General features: G+C 43.9%; 2 protein-coding genes across 3 annotated transcripts in view; one reads left to right on the top strand and one right to left on the bottom strand.

Annotated features, from left to right (window-relative positions):
* Positions 1–5,890: 5,890 nt before the first annotated feature.
* C2CD4A (C2 calcium dependent domain containing 4A) lies at positions 5,891–8,244 on the bottom strand. 2 transcript variants are annotated; one of them, XM_019650780.1, is made up of 2 exons: positions 7,539–8,244; positions 5,891–7,076 (listed from the first exon to the last, which is right to left on the bottom strand). In XM_019650780.1, the coding sequence occupies exon 2, from the start codon at positions 7,037–7,039 to the stop codon at positions 5,906–5,908; it is 1,134 nt and encodes a 377-aa protein (XP_019506325.1). In that variant the 5' UTR covers positions 7,040–7,076; positions 7,539–8,244; the 3' UTR covers positions 5,891–5,905. The 2 variants fall into 2 exon arrangements, with proteins under 2 accessions (XP_019506325.1, XP_019506324.1); XM_019650779.1 differs by having other exon boundaries at positions 5,891–8,244.
* Positions 8,245–14,975: 6,731 nt separating this feature from the next.
* VPS13C (vacuolar protein sorting 13 homolog C) overlaps positions 14,976–16,291 on the top strand; it is a 178,169-nt gene continuing 176,853 nt past the window's right edge. Inside the window, exon 1 of the mRNA XM_019650776.1 lies at positions 14,976–15,160. Within this exon, the coding sequence (XP_019506321.1) occupies positions 15,061–15,160 (100 nt within the window). The 5' untranslated portion in view covers positions 14,976–15,060. The remainder of the gene's footprint in view (positions 15,161–16,291) is intronic.

The following is a 16,291-nucleotide window of genomic DNA, read 5'->3' as shown; positions in this document are numbered from 1 at the left end:
AGTTCTCGGCAGGTGGTAACATGATCACCAAAGGTGTTCCCACAGGCTGTCGGGGACCAAAGAAGCATTGTTTTCAGGACACATTTTACTTATCTTGGATCCAAAACTTAGTTCCTTTTCCAAGGCTACCCTTCTCTGTTTTTTCTTTAGAGAAAGCCTGCCTAAATGTTGGGTACCCACAGTCTAGCAGAGACTTTGTGGTTATACGCACACAGTTCCAAATTATTGTCTTCCCCTTTACCAGCTGTGTGACCATGCACCTTCTCTGAGCATCAGGATTTACTATAAAGTCCTTCCTCACACAGCTGTAACACAAAGAGATCTAACACTTAATATGTCTCTAGTATAGTGTCAGGAATATGTTGAGTACTAAATAAATGTCAGAACCTTTCTCATTTCACGATTTCCCCTTTTAAGAATCCTTGTCTATAGCACTGTTTTTTCTAATACTTACTTTGGCACTTTGTAATGTTTCTCAAATGATTCATACGAGTATAACTTATCCACTAAATCTCTTAGATGTAGGATCCCAGCTACAGAATAAGCATTTATTGAATATGCTAAAAGCTTAAGGGGAAAGTCTAGTAACATCATCCATTATGAAGAAGCCCAAAATAGAACTAATATATATTGAGTGGTTCTTCGTACCAGGCACTGTGCTGAGGACTTTGAATACATTATTATCTTTAATCCTTACAAAATTCCCATGAGGTAGGTAACATTACTGCCTCTCTACTGATGAAGAAATGACATTTAGAAAGGCTATTGGATGTGACCAAGAGACGCAGAAGTGACAGCTGAGATCTGGAACCCATATCCCTCTAAATTTGAATATGAACTCTTCTTAAAAAATGAATTTACTGTCACCAACCAACACTTGTGGAGTTGTTACAGAGTACCCAGGGCCCATCATTCAACACCAGATTTGTAGATGAAGCGGCATTTTGATTACTGACTGTTAGAAACTGGCTCTGCTGCAGTGTTACAGCTTTAATGTCACTGAAGAGTTCTTATTTCTGCTCCACCAGCTGCAGGATGATACAGAAAGGAAAGGAGGGATTGTGGACTCCTTAACAAAGGTGATCTCTACTAACCTACCTAGAAGAAAAGCAAGCGTGTCTGTTAGCCTCAACCCTATTGAGATTTTTCTCTAATGATATAATTGTTGTTTCCTTTAATTGACTCTCACATAATTTGATCCTGCTCTATGATAGGTCTCTTTTATCTCTACTGGTTTTAAATGACTAAATTAATGCCTTTGAGAAGGAAACTCAGTGACTCTTATTGAACTTTAAAACTTTAAAGCAATTTAATAAACATTGAACAGGGGCCAGCTGAGTGGTGCGTTGGTTAAGAGCTGGCTTGGGGTGCCAGCTCTGAGCAGCGGGGCCTGGTTTGGATCCCACATATGAGGGCCAGTGACACTGCCCTCTACAGCTAAGATGCTGAACAACAGCTCGACCTGGAGCTGGGCTGCCATGAGTCGCTGGGGACGGCGTAGGCTGCAGTGGGGCTGCAGTGGGCTGCCATAAGCTATTGTGTGTGGCCGGCAGCCAGCGTAAGTAGCTGGCAGCCGGTGTGAGCTGCCAAGAGCTGCTGTGAGCTGCCGTCCAGAGGCCGGCGACCGATCTGCCTCACCCGGGGAGAGCGCAATGATGGTACCAGCATGGGCTGGTGGGGCAGCATCCTCCACAACTAGACTGAAGAACAAAAGGACAGCAACTTGTCTGTTCCGCTTCCCCTGATTCCCCAGCTCTGTTCCCATCCCCCAATTCCCCAATAAAATATTTTTAAAAATAAGTAAATAAATAAACATTGAATATTTAAAAATTTTGATCTACTGGGTTGCCGGAAAAGTCATGACGCATTTTTGCAACGAAAAATATAGAAAAAATACATCATGACTTTTCTAACAACCCAATAGAATTCTTTAATGGGCCAAGATATTGTTACAAGCATCTTATAACAAGGTAATAATGATTACATTACTTTGAAATTCTGTCCTAAATGTGGCCTTTGCCTAGTTGTTATTCCTACTTTTAATTATTAAAGTAAAACGGTGGTTAAAATTCTTGAGAGAATCAAAGTACATGGGTGTAACAACACATAGGTAACAAAAAATAGAAACCTTGAATATATTTCCTTTGAAAGGTCCTTGTATGTGAAAGTGTTGGCAAGAATATAGAGCAAACAGAATTCTCATATGCTATTGGTTGGAAAGTAAAATGGTACAATCAATCACTCTGGAAAAGCGTTTGTCAGTTTCTTAAAAAGCTAAATGTAGAAGAGACAAAACAAAGGTTCAGAACCAGGCTCAGATATGACACCAATTTTGGAATGATCAGATAGGGAATTTATAATAACTATGATTAATATGTTAAGGGCTCTAATGGAAAAGGAGACAACATGCAAGAACAGATAGATAATGTAAGTAGAAAGAGGGAAAAAAATCAAAAGGAAATGCTAGAAATTAAAACCCTGTAACAGGAAAGAAAGAAGCTTCTGATGGGTTCATCAGTCGACTAGGTACAGCCAAAGAAAGAATCAGTGAGTGACCTTTATGATATGTCCATAGAAACTTCCCAAATTGAAATGCAAGGAGAAAAAATAATGAAGAAAACAAACACAGCATATCCAAGAACTATGAGATAATTTCGAAAGGGGTAACTTTAACATCCCTCTCTGTTTCATTGGCCATAGTTGAGTCACATGGCTAGCTTTAGCTGCAAAAGGGTCTGGGAAGGCAAGTGTTTGTTCTCTAGCCTGGATAGCACAGAAGAGAAAGCAATAGAATTAGATTGGGTGTTGAAGGAGCAAACCTACAGCATCTACCCCCAGCACAATTAGAGTTAAGTAGCCTAAGTAACTCATTGCAAAGCTTTAAGAGCAGAAAGGATACAAATTTACTGTGAAAACCATAAAGTGCCAAAAAAAAAAGAGAAAAGAAAATCATGTTAAATCATGTTGCTATTTGCTTCCCACTGCTTCAGAAGGCCTAATCAGACCAGAGTTTGTAATCCCCTCATTTTAATGCCAGAGCCATTATAGCACCATAATAAAATTCTTAACTAATGGGATTTTGCTATGTTAATATGCAAAAGAGTAAAATGAGGATTTGTAAACACCATGGGCTGTCTCAGGTCTATTCCAACTGTTGAGCTCATCAGCCTAGAGGCGGAAGAATTCCTACATACCATGGCTGAACCCCACAGGAAGCACTTCTCATTAGTGATAAGGTATTAGCAGAATTCCTGGGCAAGTACTTGTCAGGTCGCCCTGGGAGGTCAGGAGTCCCCAGATCAGCAGGTGGATTGAACCATGATAGCAGTAGGTACGTGAACATAGAGAAGAGGCTCAAGTCAAGCTTTCACACGGGCCTTTCTTAACCGTCCAATCTAAGGCGCCCCTTCACCCAGTCCTGCTCTTTCCCATTATCACATTGTATTTCCTGAAACGCTACTGAAATTATTTGTTTATTGTCCATCTCCTCCGCACCTCTGAAAACTTAATTCCGTAAGAGGAGGGAACTTTTGAGTCTTTATTTACAGCTGTAAATCTAGAATCCTAAACAGTGTTTGTCCCATGATAGATGTTCTAAATGAACCTTGTGAATACCTTTTTATCCATTTACATTATTAAGCTGAAAGCTTAACCCTTTTACCACGTATTATACCATATACCATATGTTATTGCTTTAATATCATAGAGATCACTTTGTACCTACATTTTGCTCTGTCTTTTAAACATCTTTACCAAAAACAATAATTTGGCTTAAGTCCTGGGAATGGATATGAGGGAAATATTTGTGAACTGTTGAACTGTGTGTAAAAGAAAATTAGATTCTAGAGAAATAATCTTCTAGGCATGTTTGATCCATATTAAAGGTAGTATTTTAGGTGTAGAATACACTATCTTTTTAATACCAAATGACAAAGGTGTTGGTTTGATTCTTAAAGTCATATCTAACTAATGCTATTTTTTCTCACTGACCCCCACCCCCATTTTTTTAAACTAATGCTTTTTAAACTGATATATTTCTGGTCTGTTTTGTAGGATTTTTCTTTGAATACGTTTATATATTTAAATCACAAAAAGTCACTTCACTGTATCAATTGTGGAGGATGTGCATACTTAAAGTCTGATGAGAAACACAACAACTCTTAAAGCAGTTTCTGCAACCAACCTTGCCATTGCCACACACTCCCAGCTTCAGTATTACTGAGTTTTTCTTCTCTTTTCTTTTCTATACAGCTATTTTGAGATGTGTGTCTTCACTATAATCTCCATTTTGCGATGTGTGTCTTCACTATAATCTCCTATTAGCAAACATCTTCAAGGTCATTGGGTTCTGGCATTTAGGTTGGTCTTTAGCTGAGATGGTCTAATACTATGGAGACAGACCCACTTACAAAACACATGAGGTATCCACTAGAGGGCAGCAAAGTGCAAACCAAATTTGTGCCCCCAGAAAGGCTGACGCTATCACAAAAAATTTATATTGCAAATAAGCTTTTTTAAATGCAAAAAATTCAAATTAGTTCAGTGATGTAAAATAATTTATGTGCAAATGTTTCTCTCTCTCTGTCTTTCTCTTTTTTTGGAAGTAGTGGTCCAAGGTTGAAGAGGAAAATAACAATTGGTTCTAGTCTCAGCTCTTTTACTAATTGTGATTTGGGGCAAGCTGCAGTTTGCCTCTCTGGTCCTTTTCTATGACACATAGATTTGCACAAAATGATTGTTAATCTTCTTCGAACGTTAAAATTCCATGGTTTTGTGATTTATGGTCCTATTTCAGTCATTTTTAAATAATGTTGATTAGGCTCTTACATTATTTGACCAACCGTAACCTGATGTTAGTGGAGATCTGTTTGGAAATACCCACCATTTATTTCATGGAAAATGTATGTCCCTGAAATGCATTGATTTACCTTCTTAATAAAATTACACTCCTACTTGTATGTAATCTAGTGATAATAGTGATTGTAATGTTTTCTGGAATAAGATTTTAGTATTTAAGCCATCAAAGTGATCTGTTTTTATTTAAAAAAACAACAACAGAAAAATAAAACCCAATAACTTTGTATATATCAAGTTGTTTTGAGGAATGTGAGGTGACCGCAGCCTCAGAGTCCACCATTTCAGATATAAGCTGCATTGTCACAGTAGTGAGATGAGCCCTTCAGGCACTGTGGTTATTACGTATAGAGAGCAAGTATGACACTTACGGCCTGGGTGCAAATCCCAACCCTGCTACTTATTCTGTGCCTCAGTATCCTCATCTGAAAAATGAGATCGCGTTGCCAACTTAAGGGTGGTTTTAAGCATTACAAGCTAAAACTTGTAAAACTATTAGAATTATTTAAGCTTAAAATACTGAAATGGTTTAAATGTCTACATTGCTTTTCCAACAAGACGTAGTCAGGAGTATCACCCTGGAGTTCTTACTAATAATTCACTGTTGATCTTGGAAAAGTCACTTCACCTCTCTTGGACTCATTTTCTTATCCAGGATCTTAAGCAATACTCCAAAAGTAATCAATGCTCTAAGATGGTCTCAGTGGATGTTGTGGAATGAACAAACTTCAAAACGAGGAGACTGGCACAAGTAGATTGCCAAGACACCCTCTAGTTTTAGTACTTCATTATCTCCCAACCCGACTGTAGGGAACGAACGAAATGGAATTGGCTATCTACACTGGGAAACTCTACTGCAGAACACCAACCATACCATCTGCTGTAAGAATTTTGAAGGTGTCTACACAAAATATCACACCCTTTTCTGTGTTAATTCAGTATCATCGCTGCCAATATTGGACTGACACAAAAGCCTCAGTAGAAGAATAAATACACTTTTATTTTGTATAAAGCTGCTGTCAGTGCCCCCAGCTGGCAGACCTGTGTGCCCTCAGAGCAGCAGGAGGGAGCCCAGCAGCAGCTCGCCCCGGCCCAGCAGGCGGCCCCGCTCCAAGCCGCGGCCCTTGTTCTCGGCCTTGACGCGCACCGCCAGGCAGCGCACCTCGTCCTCCGAGAGCCCGTCGAAGCAAAAGTCCTGGTCGAAGACCGCCTTGCAGCTCCGGCGGACCACCGCGCTGCGCCTCTGGTGCGTCTTGCCCGGCGGCTGCAGGACAAAGCTCACGCGGCAGCCGACGGCGGGGAACTCAGCAGCTCCTTCAGCCGGGCCCTCGGCGCGGAGCAGCCGGATGCGGAGGCGGCCGCTCCGTCGACTGTACTCGGCGGCCAGGCGCAGGGCGCCGCCGGCGCGGCCCAGAGTCACTGTGCCCTCGGCCTCTAGGCGCTCGGGCTGCGGGCCTGGGGGCGGAGGAGGGGACGCGGAGGGGTCCCGGGCCGGGGACCCGGAGCCCCCGCCGTGCTCCTCGTCCTCGTCGCCGCTGGACACGGAGCGGGCGCGGGCCAAGCCACGACTCCTCCGGGCCCGCAGCGCGCGGCTCAGCAGCACTTCAGGGGCGCGCAGGAGGCGGCGGCCGCGGGACCTCAGGGCAAGAGTGTTCCAGGGCGGGCGAGGGCTGCCGGGGTCCACAGGGGCGGCGGCGGCGGAAGCTCCGCCCGGGGGCACAATGCGGGTGTTTCCTCCACCGTGGTACGTATGGGACCGAGTGAGGAGCGTGGGCTTGAAGGCGGGTGGTTGCAGGAGCGCAGAGGCGCCGGGGTCCCCAAGGAAAAGGGACTCCTTGCGGCGGGTGTGCGGACTCTCCAGCAACGCGCAGAAGCCATAGGCGGTGCGCACGCGGGGCAGGTGCGGCAGCGAGAGCGCGGCCTGCGAGCGCGGGTCCCAGTCCGTGCGCCCGGCACCGTCGTCTGTCCCTCCTTCTTTGCCCCAGGAGTCTCTGAGTGCAGCCAGAGCCCTGCAGGGCGCGAGTCGCGGGGGAATGCAGAACTCAGGGATGCGGTCTGGGGTGAGCACGTTTGCACACGCGACGGGCTTGGTGGCAGTGGTTCGGCGGGCCTGACCCTGGAGACGCCGGTTCCTGCCCCGCAGGAGGCGCTGGGGATCCAAGCAGAGCCGCTCCAGGCACCACATCAAGAGGCAGGTGACGGATCTGCTGGAGCTGGGCAGCCTGCAATGCACAAGCGCACACTGATCGTCAGAGAGAGCCTTGCAGGACGTATCCATTCCTGTCTCGTTCTACTTTTGGGGTGCTTTCTCCTGCCTCCCCTGGGACAAGACAATCTCCCCCCTCACGCTGCTATTGCAAACTGTGTTTCCGAGATTGAAAACCAATCGTTCTTCTTTTGTCCTGTCTTTATTCTGTTGTCGTGTATACTTTGGGGTTTATTGCTTTAATCTCGATCCGCCCTCGCTGGCCTAAGGCGGAGACTCTCAAAACGTTGGCCTCGCGTGCTGTCCCGATGCCAACAGGCGCTTGTGCAATTATTTTCTGAATCCTTGGATTATTGCACCCTAGTCCTCAGAGAAAATTAAAAGATCCCATCCCAGACATTCTTCTTAGTCTCTCTTTTTTGGGATTAAGAGCCTCAGACAAGTCCCCGGGAGAATTAAGCAAGGCAATGTGGCTCACCTAATGTACCTGAGGTCCAGCGTCAGATGGGTCTCGGAACCGTTCTGCCTGGAGCCGGGAGCGGGAAGAGCGCGCGGCCTCCACGAAGTTGAAAGTGCGCGCCGCACAGTTCAGTACAGGGGTCCAGCGACAGCCGGCCTGAGCCTTTATACCTGGCCCTGGAACGCCTACCAATGAGCTGGTAGAGCCACGCTGTCTAGTAACCTGACTCCGGGCCTTTCTCTCTCCCTCCCCCGCGTTCCCTCTGCCACGTGGCTGGATCTGCAGCGCAAATTCAAGAGATCCAGTTATTTTTCTCTCCTGTTTGTAGTGGGCATGTTGTCCTCGGAAACGCTGAACAAGTTTCTACTTCCTCACGTGCAAAAGAGGGTTAAATCTTGACTATGTCGCAGAATCATTGTGAGGATAGATGGCCATAATGAATGTGAATGCACAGCATTCTACACCCACCACTAAAAGAAGATAAAAGTCGGGTTTGTGTGTTTGTCTTATTTTTACCTAATACGCTCTCCCGAATCCAGCCTTCCCATTGCCCAGCCAGCTTTCGACATTCCTTAACCTGTTTCTGGTTACTGCTCTGATTTTAAAGGCTTTCTTGTTTGTTTGTTTGTTTGTTTGTTTGTTTTTATGAGGTGCTGGAAATATTCTATATCTTGATCTCGGTTACAGGGGGGTATACGTAAGTGAAAAAATCATGTAGCATATACTTAAGATTACATGTAAGATGGTATGTATCTTATAATTCTCTTTAATAAAAAAATCACAAACCACTTCTTAAGCCATGTGTGCTCATTTTTAATTGGGAAAATATACTTTTGAATACAGCTGGGCTGCAGAATCATCCTTTGGAGGCACCCTGAGCACATCTGGCCTTCCTAGGCTGTGCCCACCTGAGAGACCCTTTTTCCTCCTTTTGAAACTGACCTGTGTTCATTCTGTAAGAGAGCTGCTTCTAGCTATCTCAGGTTGAAAGAGATCTGAGGCATTTTGTTTAGCGTTTGGGTGTATGCTATTTCTGCCTAAGATATTGCCTTGCAAATTAATTGCTTCTCCAAATAATGTTTAATAAATTGAATTCATGCAAAAGTGATTTTAGGATGGGATATGTGCATTTTCTTTCCAGGGTATACATACTACGCAGGCACTGTGCTTGATGATTTGCATACAGTCTCTAGAATTGTCACATAAATGCTACAAATTATGATTACTCTTAATAATGTATCCAAGTTCACAGTGATGGGAAATGGAGGAAATAATACTTTCTAATAGGCACAAATGAGTTGTTTTAGGGATTAAATGAATTTAATAATGTAAAATACTTAGCACTGTGCTTAGAACATGGTAAGTGCTAAATATGTAGAAGCAGTGATCATTATTATCATCAAAAATAGATAAAATAGAAGGGAGATTGTAGAATGTAGTGATTAAGAAAATTGGGTCTGAAATTAGACGTTTTTGATTCTAGAATCCTGGCTCCCTATGTGACCTTGAGCAAGTTACTTAACCTTTCTAAACCACACTATGAAATGTAAAATTAGGAGGTGAGACCTTTGGGAGGTAATGGGATTAGTGACCTTATAAGAGGCACACCATTATCATAATAGTATCTACTATTGGGTTGTTTGAGTATATAATAAGATAATGCATATGAAGAGTTTAGCATAGAGCCCAACATACACAATGTCAGATATTCTATTAACTGTTATTGCAGAAGAGAGCAAATGTTCATTAATTCATTAATTCATTCAAAGCAATACTTACTGAATGCTTCCTGGGTTCCAGCCACTATACTAGGCAGGTGGACCCAGGCTGTACAAGATCATATCAGCTATGTACATCTGTCAGGAGAGGAATGAAATGATGCGGATGAAATATTTGAATTCCATATGACTAAGTCAAGAGTAAGAAGACAGCATTGAACACGATATACAAATGCGGACAATTAAGTTCGTGAACTTGTTGTAATGATGTTGCTAACCTTTTTTGATATCAGAGGGATTATACATTATGAATTTGTACTAACTGGACAAACAGTTAACGAAGTTTACTATTTGGAAGTGCTGAAAAGGCTGCGTGAAAAAATCAGACGAAAACGACCTGAACTTTTTGCCAACAATTCATGGCTCTTGCATCACAACAATGCACCAGCTCACATAGCACTGTCTGCGAGGAAGTTTTTAGCCAGTGAACAAATAACTGTATTGGAACACCCTCCCTACTCACCATATCTGGCTCCCGATGACTTCTTTCTTTACCCAAAGATAAAGAAAATATTGAAAGGAAGACATTTTGATGACATTCATCACATCAAGGGTAATAACGACGACAGCTCCCATGGCCATTCCAGAAAATGAGTTCCAAAATTGCTTTGAAGGGTGGACTAGGTGCTGGCATCAGTGCTTAGCTTCCCAAGGGGAGTACTTTGAAGGTGAAGGTAGTGATATTCATCAATGAGATGTGTAGCACTTTTTCTAGGATGAGTTTGTGAACTTAATTGCCAGACCTGGTAGTCTGGGGAGCAGGGTTCGTGGGTCCCAGGGTTTACCATGACCTTAACTAGCTACTTCTTTGTTTTTATATCATCTCCACTCCTGGAAAAATTCCTGGGCCAGTGTTATGTTAAATCTATGGGAGAATAATAACCAGTTATATACTCAAGGGTCGTGTGCATGTTTTGACTCAACTTTCCTCAGGAGACAAGATGCTGTTAGCATTGTAAGTGAGAGCCCAGAGAGCCCTTGGTTAAAATGGTGAGGCTCACAATCTGAGAAGCTAGCTGAAAAGTTGTTAAGCACAGTTATGTTGTGGTGGGGAAAAGAAAAAAAGCACCAGGGCATGAGAAATGATGTAGGGGTGAAGAAATATGTCCTTTGGAGTGAATCTGTCCTAGGTTCAAATCTGTTATGCAACATTTTAGCTGTGGGATGTGAGCAAGTTAAATTAACCTCTTTGAGTCCATGTTGTATTGTATAATAGAGGTAATAATATAATACCTACCACATGAGATTACTGTGAGGGTTAAAAAATGCATGAAATGCTTCTCACACAGTAAGTGCTGGCTAACAGCTGTTATTATACAGGTTTGCTTGGTCAGATTCGCTGATTCACACATGGATTCCTTTAAAAACAATTCTCTTACTGGCCAAGCAAAGCAGATTTGCTTTGTTTTTGTTAACAACTCACCTTCTTCAATAACACTTTAGAAGCATTTCCTGTATAAGGTTTCTTGAAAACAGCAGAGATGTGTCCTCACGTGGCTGTTCCCCTGTGACCACATTAAGCCTTATGTTTAACTTATTTTGGAGGCACAAACCATGCAGTATTTGGGAGGATGGCGTAACAGGGTGAGGCCCTATGCCTGGAACACAAATCTACTCAGAGAAAGTCTCACAGGTATAGCCATGGGAACATCTAGTAATGATAGTGGCAAACAATTCTGTGAAATAAGCATAAATAGATCACACACCATCGAGGCAAGTGGTGCTCTTGGAGTAGAAGGAAACTGAACAATTTAAAGCAGAGTTAAACAATAATATATAGAAGGCTGGGTGTCAAGGAAAACGAGAACTTACAACCAAATAAAATACTGATGTTCTGACTTATCCATCTCATTCAACAAAACTAGAGTATGGAGTACTGGCAAGAACAGGGACCAGGGAGTCAGGACACTTGGGTTTTAGCTCTAAATTCACTAACTTGTTGTGGGACTTTGGTAAATCCCTTAAGCCTCTCTTGCACTCAGGGTCTCCATCTGTCAAATAAGAAGGTTGGGTTAACTAGATGTTTGTTTTCTTCTGGTTCGAACATTCTACAGTCTACGTCTGTGCTTCCTTCCAGTTACACTTGCTAACTTTTCTGACAGTCTATGGTATTACCTTTATTCTCCAGTGTTCTCTATTTCCTTCCCCCTCACCCCCGAAATCCTGTTTGCTTTTCTCAACAAACTCCAGGGTTGGATAATGGGATGTGGGTATGGGGTAGTGTGAAGGTATAATTTCTTATTTTTCAATTTTTAGGAGTTATTTTTTTAAGTGTCAGTAATTTTGACCTTCGTTTTTAACAGAAGAAATGTTTTACTCATCCATGTTTATTGCTCAACCTCTCACTGCAGTTTAGCTTTACAGTTGCCTTTGTTGTCCTTCTCATTGATCAGAGCCGGAATTAATCTAAGAATTGTAATTATTAGAATGTTCAGTTTCTTTAGATAATCTCTGTATCCAAATTCCGTTTGGTATTGTGCTATACATTTGAGTGATAGTGGTGTTTCTTGACATTAGTTATGGTTTGTTTTGGATTAGCACTGTAAATTTCTTCTTCAAGAAGTATGGAAAATTTGGGGCATTACTGTGTGCACATAATAATCCCTCAAAACTTAAAGAGGAAAATATTAAAATTTAAAAGCTTTTAATACTGTATGGCAATAGCATTATTTATACTAACAATTTTGAACCGAATTTTCCACCCTGAGATTTTCTATTTTGTCATTAACTTTTCTTTCAAAGTAAGAAGTATTATTAGCCTAGTGGTGACTTAACTGTAATTATTGAAAGAGAAAAGGGTGGCAGTGCTCAGGGAGCTGGAGGAAAATAATACATGCTGTGTAATTTTGGGTAAATCACTTAATATTCCTATAAAATGGGGACAGTACTACCTGCATTACTTATCTCACAGATCTTTTGTGAGGATTACATGAAAATGCATACCTTGGCATAATAATGGCATGATGGCTCATGGAGTATAATTGAAAAAATATTACTAAAATGGAATAATGCATATAAAAGCACCCATATGAATTATTCTTTGAAAAGTATAAATTACCATAGAAGTACAAGGAATTATTACAGGATTATTATTGCCCACTTCTCCAACCAGACTACATCTCTGTTCCATTTGCTTGACCATTCTATTCTTCCTGTGGCACCTTTCATATCATGTTGCACTGTTATTCATATATCCTTGCATTGTTCGTTTCTAAACTTTTTATGGTATGAGACTGTCCCAACCAGAACTTAATATAGTTTTTTTTTGCATTCCCCTCAGTGCTAGTTGGTGAGAGTGTACAAGGAGAGAGGGACTGTTGGAGGTGGACTACAAACAACTTGGGGACAGATTGAGGAAGGCGTTCTGAAAACTGGGAAGTTATTGGGTGGTTTTTTATTTTTTAAAGATTTTTCTTGGGGAATTGGGGGATGGGAACAGTACTGCGGAGTTGGGGGAAGGGGAACAGACAAGTTGCTGTCGTTTTGTTCTTCAGTCTAGTTGTGGAGGACATTGCTTCACTGGCCCAAGTTGGCACCATCATTGCGCTCTTCCCAGGCGAGGCAGATCAGTCGCCGGCTTCTGGATGGCCCCTCACTGCGGCTGCTGGCACTCACTGCGGCTGCTGGCTACACAGGGTAGCCCCTGGCAACCCACTGCAGCAGGGGCTGCAGCCTACACTGGGGGCTGCAGCCTACACCGTAGCTGGTGACTCACAGCAGCCCAGCTCCAGGTTGAGCTGTTGTTCAGCATCTTAGCTGTAGAGGGCAGTGTCACTGGCCCTCATATGTGGGATCTGAACCGGGGCCCTCTGGCGTCCCAAGCCAGCTCTTAACCAACGCGCCACTCGGCCGGCCCCTATTGGGTGTTTTTGAGCAGTTGTTTAACCTGAGCTCACCTGTGCTTTGGGAACATAGTTTCGGTGGGAGTGTGCAGATGGATGGAGAAGGGAGAAACTGAAGGCCAGGAGGCCAGTTAGAAGGTGATTGCATGGTCCAGGTGAGACATAAAGAGAATTTAGGAAATATGGCAAAAGCAGAACTGATAGGCTTAGCTGTTAATTGGTTGTGGATGGTGAAGAAAAGAAGTGCAAATTACCTCTAGGTATTTTGTCAGTATGATTGAGCTAGCAAAAACAAATGGTTAAGGATTATATTCTCTGTGTGCCGGAGTGGAGGTGGATATTGATAGTACTGGTGGAAAGAAGGTGGATATTGATAGTACTGGTTAGTATTGGTTCTTTTACATCCATTTTACACAACACTCATTATAGACATTTTAACTTTTTTTCCTTCTCCAGTGGACTTTGAATTTAAGAAATTATTTTTCTTATTGATCCTTAATCCTTGCAGGCTGTTGTAACAAAATACCATAGAGTAGGTGGTTTAAACAGTGCAAATTTCTCTCTCAGTTCTGGAGGCTGCGAGGTCCAAGGTAAAGGTGCCACCCAATTCAGTGTTTCCTGAGGGCCTGCTTCCTGGTTCAGTCTTCTGAAGATATCTGCACATGGTGGAAGGGGGAGGGAGCTCTCTGGGGTCCTTTTTATTAGAGTACCTCCCATCCATGAAGGCTCTGCCCAATTACCTAATTACCTCCCCAAGCCCCACCTCCTAACACCATCCATCACCTTAGCGTTAGGATTCAACATATGAACTTTGGGAAACACATTCAGTCTAACAATTGTTTAAAAACAATTCAGTTTTTCAGATGTAATATGTAGCAAAGCATTTAATAAATGCATGGGGCTACATTACGTTTCTTAGGTTTGTTTTTTGTATCTCAACAGCTTTTTGAAATATGTTTTAGAAAAAGAAAAGTCCAGTTCTCTAAAGAGAATTGGTTTCTCAACGGGTAATTATATTTCACTAACATAGAAAGTCCTTGAATTATAAAAACCCTGCTGTCAACATCTTGCTATATCCAAGTTGAAGGATAGCATGGAAGAAAGTAATGTACAAATAACTGGTAACCCACATGTAAACTAAAAAAAGGAAGTACAACGTTTTGTTCTTTATTTCCGTAGTGAGATAGTTTAATAAGTGGCTGAGTTAATTATGGGTGAAATCAAACAATAAGTAATAAAAGAATGACTTAAGAACAAAATGCATATTCAGTTCCCATACTATGTGCCATTTTATGATGCGGTTCTGTTCCCTAGTTTCCCACTTTTAAATTATTAAAGTGTTTTCAGAAAGCAAAAAGCAGAGACCTTGCCCTAGGCAGAGTTGATAAATATCCCAACAAAGGTCCAGAGCCTCCAATTCCCCACCTGAAGGGGTGGTTGCTTTGCAGGTGCTCAGTATGGACTCCAGGTCTGGGAAGCTCAGCGCCCCTCAGGTCGGCTCCTCGCGAGGCGACGCGAGCTTTCTCCCGAGATGGTTGAGCTCTGAGCACCCGCGATCAATAGAAGGCGACAGCTGGCAAGCCGAGCGGCCACAAACATGTCCCTGTGCTCGGCAACTCCTAACCTCCTTTTCTCTAATATCCTTTTCCTTTGGTGCAGGCCGCTCGGTACCACCCAAAGCTAGCTTTCCCGCCGCTCCTCACTCCCTCGCCTGCGGCCGTCACGAAACAGCAAGGCTGCAGTTGGGACCACGCACCTCCGTCCCGGGCGGCGGCGCGCCTGCGCACAGGTCGGGTCACGCGCGCGGCGCAGGGGCGGGCCGGCCGGCGCCGGAGGGGCTGTCATTCTCGGCGCGGGTCGCCGCCCTCAGCTGCGCCCGGCGGTTCCGGCTCCTCCCTCTCCCGCCGGCTCAGCTCCACCATGGTGCTGGAGTCGGTGGTCGCGGACCTGCTGAACCGTTTCCTGGGGGACTATGTAGAGAACCTGAACAAGTCCCAGCTGAAGCTGGGCATTTGGGGCGGTAAGCGTGAGGGCGCGGCCGGCGGGTTGCCGGCGCTGGCCGAGGGGCGCCTGCCGCTGGCTCCCCGCCCCGGCTCCAGCCGGGGCCCTGCTCCCTTTGCCTCACGAGACTCCGCCTCTGGGAAGGGCGTCGGCGGGGGCCCCTTCCGTGGGCGGCAGGTGCGGGGCGCTGGGAGGCCTGTGCCCGCCTCCGCCTCCTCTAGGTCCGGGGGACCGGCCCTGAGACCCAAGCCCCTGCCCCACCCTACCTACCTTCGGGTGGGGGTGGGGGTGGGGTCGTCTCGCTGCCCTCAGTGTGGCCCCTTTGGTTCCACTGCATAAAAATACCCTTCCTGCTCCCGCACCGCGTGGAGTGGGGATGGCTGCGTGGTCACACACGCTCAGATAAAGTGGCACCAAGGAAAAAGAAACGAATTGCGTTTCGCAGTTATCTTCTCTGGCCTGTGACCAGGGGCTGGCTTCCTTCCCTAGGATTGCAGGATTTGGGAAGGGGATGGGCGGGGAAGATCATTGCGAAAGGCGTGTGGATACGAGTCCTTACTCCTAATACTTCGGAGAAAGGGATTTCTTCCTTTCATATTGACTTTTCCCTCAATAAGAAGACTTTCAGTTTTGTTTTGGAGCGATAGGAAGGAATTCAAGCTAAGACCAGCATCATCATTAATTAGGTGCATGCCCAAGAATTGATGCCAACGTTTCTAACATCCTAGGGGTTAAGTGTATCGAAGGAGGCAGTAAGTTATGCTTGCATACTCTTTGAAAAGCTCAATGATTTTCACCACGCGTTAAGCTTTGGGGGCACTGAGGGTACTTTCTAACTACAAAAGACTTAGGAATTTTGGCAGGTTTGGAGGGAAATCCAAAGAATTACTCAGATGGATGGAACTGCTTTTAATTCAGTCAAAAGGTCGTTTATAGACCCGCGCTGTCCAATAGAGTAGCCACTAGTCACTGTGGCTATTGGGCACTCGAAATGTGGTTAGTGGGAACAGAGGCTGCTGTAAGTATAAAATACACACCGAGTTTTGACAGTACTCAGTAGGAGAGAGTAATATCTCAAAATTTTTAATGTTGATTATATGTTGAAATAGTATTTGATTATAATGAGTTAAATTCAATATATTATTAAAAT

Source organism: Hipposideros armiger, unplaced genomic scaffold (assembly GCF_001890085.2).
Source record: "Hipposideros armiger isolate ML-2016 unplaced genomic scaffold, ASM189008v1 scaffold_147, whole genome shotgun sequence".
Classification (NCBI taxonomy): Eukaryota; Metazoa; Chordata; class Mammalia; order Chiroptera; family Hipposideridae; genus Hipposideros; species Hipposideros armiger.
This window is presented reverse-complemented; position numbering and strand designations above follow the sequence as displayed.

What these genes read in the sequence shown, in the direction of transcription:
- C2CD4A (XM_019650779.1), bottom strand. Translation starts at nt 7,132, where the DNA reads ATGGATACGTCCTGCAAGGCTCTCTCTGACGATCAGTGTGCGCTTGTG.